We start from the raw sequence: 12,024 nt of genomic DNA, 5'->3' as shown, positions 1-12,024 counted from the left end.
TTTTTATATTGTTGTTTGTTTTGTTTGTTGTTGTTATTTATTCTTCTTTTGTTTCCAGGGAAACACAGAGATCTACACTATAAAAAATAAAGTAATCCATTCCTTCATGACCCTTCACACCTCTGTGAGCATGAATTCAGTAAAACACATTTACGAAACAACTTTTAACATAAACTTCTTCACATGAAAAACATTTTTAAAAAAACAAAAGCCTTTTTACTATAAACGATGCGTCGTAACTCCCTCTGTAATATTGCAATCAATGAAATCTCCTTGCACAGCCACAGGTAACGTGTGTCATCAGCTTGACAAACCAATCCTCAGCACACTGACATACATGATGACGCTGAACGTGAAACATGTTGTTCCCTCAAATAAAGTCATGAGAATGTTAGAATTTACCTTCATCCAGTACTCATTTTTACTGAGTAGAGCTTGAACGCTTCACATCTGAGCTATTGGTTTTGTCCACCGGCTGCTGAGAGGTAACAATAACTAGCTGCTAACAGCTAAGTGCTAACTGCTAACAGTTAAAAGCTAACTGCTAACAGCTAACTGCTAACAGCCAGGTGCTAACAGGTGCTAACTGCTAACAGCCAGGTGCTAACAGGTACTAACTGCTAACAGGTGCTAACTGCTAACAGCCAGGTGCTAACAGGTGCTAGCTGCTAACAGCCAGGTGCTAGCTGCTAACAGCCAGGTGCTAACAGGTGCTAACTGCTAACAGCCAGGTGCTAGCTGCTAACAGCCAGGTGCTAACAGGTGCTAACTGCTAACAGCCAGGTGCTAGCTGCTAACAGCAAATTGAAGGAGTTCTCCTCCTGCTGATTCCAGCGCAGATCTGTTGGTTAAAGGGCAGCGGCATGTGAGATGTTCACGGTACGATCACAGAAAATATCACAGCATTATTATCATCAGTCAGAGCGATCCATGACGACAGAGGGTTATTGTTGGTGGAATGACACGACATGATAACGATACAGCATGTTTCAGATGACTCCGCCCATCTCCCCCAGAGAGCAGGTAAAGTGCGACGAACAATGTGAAGAAAACTTTGTGATGTGTCCTCCAGCTCTGACCATGAGCGAGTAAATAGAGGCGGAGTTACAGCTGCCACTTAGCGGCTGGCACACACACACACACACACACACACACACCACAGTGTATAGTGCCCACAGAACTATAGATTATTTTCAGACATTTCAATCATATAATTCGGACAGTTCAATATTTTATGACATTTTATCAACATTTTTTAGACTTTTAAGATATTTTTGGACATTATATAAACTTTTTTCCAGATATTTTAATAATGTTTGTTTTCGTACATTTTTCATAATGAATTGTGGACATTTTATTACATTTTTTCTGACATTTTAATAATAATGGCCAACATTTTTTGGACATTATTTTTAATATTTCTTTTCGGACATTTCAGTAATGTCTTTTCAGACATTTTATTACCATTTTTTCTGACATTTTAATAGTATTTTTAGAAATTTCATTAATATTTTCTCTGACATTTAATGTTTTTAGAACATTTTGTAAAAAAAAAAAAAAATCCAACATTTTAATCTTTTTTTTCAGACATTTGGACCAGACGATGTGCTCAAACACATGAAAACAAAATATGAAACAAAGGAAAGTGAAACTTTTTATTTTCATATAAAACAGTGTTTAACACGAATTAAAAAGACGACAAAACTTCTGTTAGAAAATGACAGATATTAATATTTATAATTCAAACTAAATCAGTTCAAATAAATAAATCAGTTCATCACACACACACACACACACACACACACACATCTGACATCATAAAACAAACAAACTGATCAAAGTCAAATAAATATTTCAGCATAAATAAATAAATAAACTCTGATAAAGAATCTGCAGCAGTGGACGTGTTTTCATCAGTCAAACAAATATTCATAAATACAAACGTAAATAAAATAAATACTATATTTATTCACAACACACAGCAGCAGTCTGCTCAGACCACTTCCTGTTTCACAATAAAAGCCTCCACATGATTCACCAGTAGAAGAAGCTTTTATTGTGAAACAGGAAGTGATGGCTCTGATGTGACTCGATCGATTGATCAGAAAACTGGAAAACTTCTCAGCTCATTGATCGATGATCAGAAAGATTTCCTGATCAGCCGTGACGAGACGCTCAGACAGCTGACAGAGCGTGTGTGTGTGTGTGTGTGTGAACGCTGCAGAATCAGAAAGTGAAAGACGAGAGCAGCAGAGGACACGCTCAGACCTGCACATCATCATCATCAGTTTCTTCATTCCTGGAAGATTCCCAACATTCCTGCTGAACACACACACACACACACACAGACAAACACACACACACACACACACACACACACACAGGCGCCACTGATCCCAGCGCTCCTCCTTCACAGTAAATGTCTGCCATCAGCTACACGAGGAGGTGAATCTCTTCCTGATCATGTGACGTGACCTCAGTCCGAACAGGAAGTCGTTCTGCGTCCTTTAAAACTTGTTCCACAATCAAACTCTTTTGTTTTTGTTTTGGACCACTTCCTGTTTGCTGCAGGTGATCTGACCCAGAGAGCTCCGCCTTCAGACGCTCAGCTGGTTCTGTTGTAGCCACGCTCATGGCGTCCTGATGTTTCCTGCAGCGTGGCGTCCCCTCTGCTGGGCGGGGCTTAGCGTGTACCTGATGGGCGGAGCTTGTAGGTGGAGACAGCTCTCAGGCTGCGGATCAGGTCGTGACAGAAGGAGCGGAGCTGCGTGAGTGTCAGGTGAGTCGCCACCTGCACCTCGTAGTTACCGTGGAGACGGGAGGCCAGGTCCAGACTCTGATCTGCAGCACTGCCGCCGCTGAGCTGAGCCGCCTCCTTCATCTGAAACACACACACACACACACACAGAAACACACAGTCAGCTGTGACCTCACACACTCCGCCGCAGACAGCCATGATGTCACGTCAGGTGTGTGTGCGCTACCTTGTTGATGCGTGTCAGCAGGTCTCTGAGGTCAGCCCGCAGGTCGCTCAGTCCGCTCAGCCGGTCTGATAAAACTCCCAGCAGCCCCTGGTACAGCCGGCTGCCCGCCGCCATGCGACTCACACAGTCGTCCTGCAGGAGGCGACACAGCGCGTTAAAAACTCGCAACGAACACAGAAACATTCATGTTGTTATTCTCTGAGGTGACATCATCACTGACGTCATTAAGAACCAATCAGACTGCAGACTGACCAGTGTGAAGCGTTCGGATGGCGGCTTGAGGACGGGGGCGGCGGGGATGCCCAGTGATGTCACCATCATCTGCAGGTTGGTCGTCTGTGCGGCAGAGTCGAGGGTCAGACCCTGAGGAGAGCAGGAGGAGCGTAAATATTCACACATGAAGAAGAAGAAGAAGAAGAAGAACCAGCAGGAGCCAATCAGACGGCTCGGTTACCTGCGTGGTGATGGTGGCGGCGTGCACGGTGGGGATGTCTCTCAGGATTTTCTCCACCAGCGTCTTCGCTCGCTCGGCCGCCTCTGTGAGTGGCGAGCTGACAGGAGCTGACTGGATTAAATCTGCCAACAGGAAGCAGTGCAGCAGGGCGGCGACTGGAGGGAGGAGCATCATCATCATCATCATCATCATCATGTATTTTATTAATGTTATTTAACTGTTAATTTAATGGAGGGTAAATACTGACGGGAAACAATATTTCTTTTATCAAACAGAAAACAAACTGCAGGTTCTAATTAATAATTAATAACTGAGCAGTAAATTATTCATTAACTTTTAATAACGTCGTTATTTACGTGACTTTTCCATTCGATACGCAGCGACCACGAAATGATGTCAAACAACTAAACTGAGCAAAGACGTGACGATTGAGATTTTAATGTTGTATGAAAATCAATCGATCAATCGATCGATTGGCTCATATCACGGTGCTCCACCTGAGCGTGTTCTCTGGCACTAACAGCCCTCCATACAGCAGCCTGGCACAGTTCACCCTCCACACCGCAGGCTCTCAGGTGACGTAGGAGGTGTGCAGCTCTCCTCACTTTAACTTCACACTAAACTCTATATCATCGCGTCACTGTCACACTCAGACACATCTCAGCTGTTTCCGGTTCTGTTCCTGCTGGTCAAACGTCATCACCTCCACACTGACCTCAGTAGAACCAGGGGTGCTCACCTGTGGCGGGGTTCATGTCTGTCAGGGCGGCTGTCGGTGTCTCGGTGTCTGTCCGCCGGTGAACTCGGTAAATCTCGTCTCAGCTTCCATTTGCAGCGACTTTTTATCCGCACGCGCTCCCGCGGGGTTTTCCATTGACGGGCACCGACGGCTCCGTGACTCTCCGCGGAGTCATCCCGATAAATCCCGAAGTGACGAAGCAGCTTGTGAAAACCTGTTGCGTCACAGCCGACCGCGAGATCCGCAGCGGTGGGTGCGCAGAGAGAGCTGCGCGGATCGGACACACCTGAGAGGGTCTCACCAGCGGCGGGAAACCACGTGACGTCACACCTGGAGTTACTCTCGAGGAAACTCATCACAGAAAAAACTCCAGAGTTTATTAACAGATGACGATGATGATGATGATGATGATGATGATGAACCAGTTCAGCTCCAGTTAAACCAGTTAACCCTCCACTACAGTCACACTTCATTTAATCAAACACAGCTGTAACAGTGATGAAGTCTTTCACAGTATCAGAGTAATCAGATTACTGCAGTCAAAGTAAAGACCTCCAGGTATGAAGGTGTCCAGGTGCACGGTGACGCTGCTGCGTGTCACATACGAGCTCTGCTAAATGTGTTTTGTTATTTAAGTTTCTCATTAAATGTTTACTATTTTGAGAGCATCAACACAAACAAACAAACAAACAAACAAACAATGTCCCGTGATACAACCAGAGCAAAACAAACAAAAGCTCCATCTGTGTTTTACAGTTGTTCAGCTCCTGTGACATCATTAGTGACATCATTAGTCCTGGTTGTGATCACAGCTGTTGCTGATATTTGTTTGTTTGTTTTTATTTTCATGTGTTTGTGTTTGTCTCAGCTGTGGCTCTGTTATTGTTTCAGATAATAATAAAACAGTGTTCTGGTGACTTCTGAGGGGATTTCTTTAAATTTGGCACAAACGTACACGTGGACTCAACCATGAACTGATCAGTTTTCAGTGGTCAAAGGTCAAAGGTCAGTGTGACCTCCAGTGAAATCGCTGAGTTGATGAATGAACTTCCAGCAGCACGTCCTGGGCGTCATACGTCCCTGGAGGATCTCAGTGCTGATCAACAGCTGATTGCTGCCGCCATTGGAGGTGGCGCTGAAGGAGCGTCTGCGTGAGCTCTGCCCGGTTAGCATGAGCTAACACATCCAACACATAGGCCCAATTCCAATCCGGCCCCTAAAGACTCAGGCCCTGAACCCTCACTGACTTAACTGACGTCAGCTGTAAGTGACTGAGTGTGAGAGTCTGAAAGGGCTCCGGATGCTACAAATAGGAATGGGACAGCACTTATCCCTCTCTACAAAATGTTGTTGACACTGGCAGCTCTGGGCGTGATCATTTATCTGTTATTGTCAGCATATATTCCACACACAAAGAATACATATATAGATATATAGACATATATTCTTTGTGTGTGGAATATAACCACTGGTATTCCTCTGACTTCATGTGTGTTTATGTACCATCTTAAATCCTTAATCAATGTAATGTTTCATTGTTTATCTATCTGTTTTTTCGCTCTCCTTCCATAACGTTACCGTTTGCATATCTGCCAACCGTGTTTTCGGGTTTTTTTTATAACACTTCCGGTGTTCCGAGGGCAACCCCTGTATTTGACGTCACAACGCTATGAACTGTGGGTAATTTCCTTACCGTAAGTCTGCATCGATGCTGACCTATGGTAAGGGGGCATAAAGGGCTCACTCACTGACTCACTGACTTGACGATTTGACAATGGGACAGCCCTCACACACTCACACACTTCACATGAACGCGCCTCTAAGTCAGTGAGTCTGTAAGAGATCGGATTGGAATTGGGCCTTAATCTCACAGCGACACTGAAACGGCTTGACTCTGTTAAACCTGTTAATAACCATCAGGTAACGTTAGCCGTGTGATGCTAACAGTTAGCCCTGTCACTGTGTGTGTGACTACAGTCACACAGCAGCAGCAGCCTCATCATGAACTGAGACAGAGGCCCCTTTTACACTTCCTGTTCAAGGCGGGAATTTCACACCTCGCCGCTCTGTAAAAAAGGTACGATCACAGAATGGAGGGATGAAGTTGTCTCGCCTTTCAGCCGGCAGCAGAGGAACAGCAGTGAAATTATGTCTGTATAAAAGGGACAGTCACCAGGACGAGTGTGACGACCTCCTCTGTGTGTGACCCATTGCATGAGATTTTGAAAGCAGCTGTTAGCAGTTAGCAGCTAACTCAAAGAAGAAGAATAGCAGCTGCTAGCAGTTAGCGGCTAACTGCTAACAGCTGCTTTCTTCCTCTCTGAGTTATGTGAGTTGTGTGTGTGATTATTCACCTTCAGTTCCTGTATGACATCATGTATTTTCCTCTTTGAGAAATCCTGGAGTTAAACTGAGTCAGCAGAAAGAAACTCAGCAGTTTATTTCCTCTTCCTGCCGCAGCTGAAACTTTTACTTTGTAGTAAAAGTACAGTAACTGAGTAAATTTACTTCAGTCTTATTATTATTATTAGACATGTAATGAGGTATCTGAGTAAATACAAACTATTTGTGGTTCCTTGTTGACACTGAACCTGCTCAGTTTGTGATTCTAAACTCAACGTTCACTTACTGGCTCTTCCCAGAGCTTTCAGCCTAGTCCCACTGTCTTCTTCAGTGAATGGAACTGACTTCGTCCCTCGTTCTGGAAGAGACTAAAAACACACGACAACACGGGGAACACGATGAAGACCATGAGAGTCGGCCGAAGGCTCCAGAAGGAACACGTTAAAAAGATCTTAACCTGAGTTCAAATGATTTAAACAACAGACGAATGTCAATAGATACAATCTGAAAACTAAAATAACATCTGACCACGTGAGGTTTGTTTGTTTGTTTGTTTCAAGTCTGTTTGTTTGTTTGTTTCAGGTTTGTTTGTTTGTTTGTTTCAAGTCTGTTTGTTTGTTTGTTTCAGGTTTGTTTGTTTGTTTCAGAGGGGTATTTAAGGTAGGAGGTTCAACATACTCTGAGTCTAATCCTGAATTCTGACTTGACTTACTCTGAGCTGGGAAACTCTGAGTATCCGGTTCCAGAACAGCTGATTTGAATTAGTTCAGTCAACTCTGAGTAGGTACACCTTGAGTTAAGCACGTGCACAACCACAATAAAAAGCCATCATCAATGGAGCCCCGATACCTCAAGTCACCATGGCAACTGGAAAGAAAAAGTGATCAACTTATTTTACACCTGTGGACTTGGAGGTGCTCATGAATGCCTACAGCGAATATGAGCATATATTTCATAAACAAAGTAACAGCACTAAAGCTGCCAAGGAGAGAGAGGCAGCATGGGAAATTTAGCAAGCATGGTCCTCTTTGACAGGATGTTGGTGGCTCAGTGGATAGAGCAGGCATCCCATAGATATAGATTTTCTTGCAGAGGCCCAGGTTCGACTCCGGCCTGTGGCACCTTGCTGCATGTCACTCCCTCTGTCTCTCTCCCCCTTTCACGCTTAACTGTCCTGTCAGTTTAAGGCAAAATGCCCCCCCCCCCCCCAAAAAAAAAATATTAAAAAAGAATCCTTGCTAATAGATGGTGAAATTTGAATCCTTTAAAAACTATCATACCCAAGAACCGGAGTCTAATGAAAAACAGTACGGTTCAATTCAATTAATTCTGCCTACATACGAACAACCCATGTGTGTCTGCCAGCTTGCTTCAGGCTCAGCAGTAGGGAGGAGACAGGGTGAACTCAGGGTTTCTTATAGAAAACCTGTCAGTGAGCAGGTTAGGTTCACAGAGTCAGTTGCCATGGTGATGGACTCAGAGTTTGACTTACCTCTCTGTCTGGAGCTGAAAACCCAGAGTGTCGCTCATCTCAGGGTTAACACACCCAGAGTTTTCACTGAACCTGCTTTCTGGAACACCCCCCAGGTCTGCTTGTTTGTTTGTTTCAGGTCTGTTTGTTTATTTGTTTTGGGTTTGTTTGTTTTAGTTGTAAACAGTGAGCTAAAGTTGTGTAGTGACCTCCATCTTGAGCTTCATTAATGAATCAGAGAGGAAACTTTGAAACTTTAAAGTTTCTTCTTGCTGAATTAAAACTTTCCGCTGCTGAGATTTAAAGTCAAAGTTTTTTTCCACTCTGTTCATTATTAAATTTCCACATGTTTCTGGGGTGGCTGTGAACGCTGCGTGCTCATCATCTGCTGACTCAGAGGTTTTTTGGATGTGATGAAATGTTTGTGACATCACAGCTGGAGGAGCTGTGCCTGTTCCTGGGTCAGCTCGGATTCATCTCAAGGCCACGCCCCCCACACAGTGAGACAGATTGACTTGAAGCAAAGAGCATGGATACCAAGAGGCGAAGCGCCGTTTCGACAGCCACTAGGGGCGCTGCCGCCATTTTGGACTGTTGAGCTTGGACTGTTGCGCCCAGACAACATGCAAGATGTCAAGAGAGGAGAAAAAAAGTAAAAGAAAACAGTGTAGTGCAATTAACTGCAACAACTATCAGTGGAACACCCCGCACCTGGCCTTCCACCGTTTCCCGAAGGATCCCGACAGGTAAGAACTCCTGAGGTGTAAGTTTTAAAGTGTTTTAATGTCAATTTAATATGCCAGTTTTGGAGGTAATATATATATATATATATATATATATATATATATATATATATATATATATATATATATACAGTTTCCTCAGTCTGTACCTACTGACGAGAAGCTCAGTTTCTGAGTCTTCAGTCTTATGCAGCCTCATTTCAGTGCGTACATGTACCAGGATGCAATGCACCGGAGCTCCTGATGCTCACCCCACAAATACTCCCCACACCTGCCAAGCACAGTTAGCTCAGCAACTAGCCCCAGTTAGCTTTACAACTGGCTATAGTTAGCTTTACAACTAGCCATAGCAAAGAGCATGGATACCAAGAGGCAAAGCTCAATAGAATTTCCTACCGCCGCCATTTTGGACTGTCAGCAGACCCGCTTGCATACAAAAACACACAGACAAACTGAAGTATATCGCTATTATGCTTACAATGCTACTCACCTCGTGATAGCTTGGTCACAGCTGCTTTTTCACGTTTTTGTAAAGCAAAATATAGACTTTAAAAAAAAAAACAAAACGAAGAAAAACGGCCGAGATGGCATCTCTACATATTACATCCACTTATGAGAAGATTAACTTAATTTCTCCTTCAAAATCACCCCATAAGCCAATCTACCAAAAACTATATATATATATATATATATATTTTAACTAGAAACACATTAATGGCGACGTCACATAGTCAGGAATAAAGATTTATTTACAGTTTGTACAGTAAGGGTATGTATATATATATATGTATGTATATATATATGTATGTATGTATGTATATGTGTGTGTGTGTGTGTGTATATACAGTACAGGCCAAAAGTTTGGACACACCTTCTCATTCAATGCGTTTTCTTTATTTTCATGACTATTTACATTGTAGATTCTCACTGAAGGCATCAAAACTATGAATGAACACATGTGGAGTTATGTACTTAACAAAAAAAGGTGAAATAACTGAAAACATGTTTTATATTCTAGTTTCTTCAAAATAGCCACCCTTTGCTCTGATTACTGCTTTGCACACTCTTGGCATTCTCTCCATGAGCTTCAAGAGGTAGTCACCTGAAATGGTTTTCCAACAGTCTTGAAGGAGTTCCCAGAGGTGTTTAGCACTTGTTGGCCCCTTTGCCTTCACTCTGCGGTCCAGCTCACCCCAAACCATCTGGATTGGGTTCAGGTCCGGTGACTGTGGAGGCCAGGTCATCTGCCGCAGCACTCCATCACTCTCCTTCTTGGTCAAATAGCCCTTACACAGCCTGGAGGTGTGTTTGGGGTCATTGTCCTGTTGAAAAATAAATGATCGTCCAACTAAACGCAAACCGGATGGGATGGCATGTCGCTGCAGGATGCTGTGGTAGCCATGCTGGTTCAGTGTGCCTTCAATTTTGAATAAATCCCCAACAGTGTCACCAGCAAAACACCCCCACACCATCACACCTCCTCCTCCATGCTTCACAGTGGGAACCAGGCATGTGGAATCCATCCGTTCACCTTTTCTGCGTCTCACAAAGACACGGCGGTTGGAACCAAAGATCTCAAATTTGGACTCATCAGACCAAAGCACAGATTTCCACTGGTCTAATGTCCATTCCTTGTGTTTCTTGGCCCAAACAAATCTCTTCTGCTTGTTGCCTCTCCTTAGCAGTGGTTTCCTAGCAGCTATTTGACCATGAAGGCCTGATTGGCGCAGTCTCCTCTTAACAGTTGTTCTAGAGATGGGTCTGCTGCTAGAACTCTGTGTGGCATTCATCTGGTCTCTGATCTGAGCTGCTGTTAACTTGCCATTTCTGAGGCTGGTGACTCGGATGAACTTATCCTCAGAAGCAGAGGTGACTCTTGGTCTTCCTTTCCTGGGTCGGTCCTCATGTGTGCCAGTTTGGTTGTAGCGCTTGATGGTTTTTGCGACTCCACTTGGGGACACATTTAAAGTTTTTGCAATTTTCCGGACTGACTGACCTTCATTTCTTAAAGTAATGATGGCCACTGGTTTTTCTTTAGTTAGCTGATTGGTTCTTGCCATAATATGAATTTTAACAGTTGTCCAATAGGGCTGTCGGCTGTGTATTAACCTGACTTCTGCACAACACAACTGATGGTCCCAACCCCATTGATAAAGCAAGAAATTCCACTAATTAACCCTGATAAGGCACACCTGTGAAGTGGAAACCATTTCAGGTGACTACCTCTTGAAGCTCATGGAGAGAATGCCAAGAGTGTGCAAAGCAGTAATCAGAGCAAAGGGTGGCTATTTTGAAGAAACTAGAATATAAAACATGTTTTCAGTTATTTCACCTTTTTTTGTTAAGTACATAACTCCACATGTGTTCATTCATAGTTTTGATGCCTTCAGTGAGAATCTACAATGTAAATAGTCATGAAAATAAAGAAAACGCATTGAATGAGAAGGTGTGTCCAAACTTTTGGCCTGTACTGTATATACACACACACACACACACACATATACATACATACATATATATATACATACATATATATATATACATACCCTTACTGTACAAACTGTAAATAAATCTTTATTCCTGACTATGTGACGTCGCCATTAATGTGTTTCTAGTTAAAATATATATATATATATATATATATAGTTTTTGGTAGATTGGCTTATGGGGTGATTTTGAAGGAGTAATTAAGTTAATCTTCTCATAAGTGGATGTAATATGTAGAGATGCCATCTCGGCCGTTTTTCTTCGTTTTGTTTTTTTTTTTAAAGTCTATATTTTGCTTTACAAAAACGTGAAAAAGCAGCTGTGACCAAGCTATCACGAGGTGAGTAGCATTGTAAGCATAATAGCGATATACTTCAGTTTGTCTGTGTGTTTTTGTATGCAAGCGGGTCTGCTGACAGTCCAAAATGGCGGCGGTAGGAAATTCTATTGAGCTTTGCCTCTTGGTATCCATGCTCTTTGCTATGGCTAGTTGTAAAGCTAACTATAGCCAGTTGTAAAGCTAACTGGGGCTAGTTGCTGAGCTAACTGTGCTTGGCAGGTGTGGGGAGTATTTGTGGGGTGAGCATCAGGAGCTCCGGTGCATTGCATCCTGGTACATGTACGCACTGAAATGAGGCTGCATAAGACTGAAGACTCAGAAACTGAGCTTCTCGTCAGTAGGTACAGACTGAGGAATTCACTGCTTCAGCTGACTACATTTACCATTGGTGTACTGACACACTGTTGCCATGGTAACACAGAACAAACCTTTGTTAACGAAATAAGTAAAGAACCCCACAGAA

At 43.2% G+C, this 12,024-nt stretch overlaps 1 protein-coding gene across 1 annotated transcript; it reads right to left on the bottom strand.

Moving 5' to 3' along the window:
* Window positions 1-970: 970 nt before the first annotated feature.
* Window positions 971-4,867, bottom strand: LOC117268931 (granulocyte colony-stimulating factor-like). Its single transcript, XM_033645704.2, has 5 exons — window positions 4,178-4,867; window positions 3,439-3,593; window positions 3,237-3,347; window positions 2,985-3,116; window positions 971-2,881 (listed from the first exon to the last, which is right to left on the bottom strand). Exons 1-5 carry the CDS (start codon window positions 4,191-4,193, stop codon window positions 2,684-2,686), a joined length of 612 nt encoding a protein of 203 aa, XP_033501595.1. The 5' UTR covers window positions 4,194-4,867; the 3' UTR covers window positions 971-2,683.
* Between the last annotated feature and the right edge of the window lie 7,157 nt (window positions 4,868-12,024).

The sequence above is a fragment of the Epinephelus lanceolatus genome, chromosome 18 (assembly GCF_041903045.1).
Source record: "Epinephelus lanceolatus isolate andai-2023 chromosome 18, ASM4190304v1, whole genome shotgun sequence".
Lineage (NCBI taxonomy): Eukaryota > Metazoa > Chordata > Actinopteri > Perciformes > Serranidae > Epinephelus > Epinephelus lanceolatus.
This window is presented reverse-complemented; position numbering and strand designations above follow the sequence as displayed.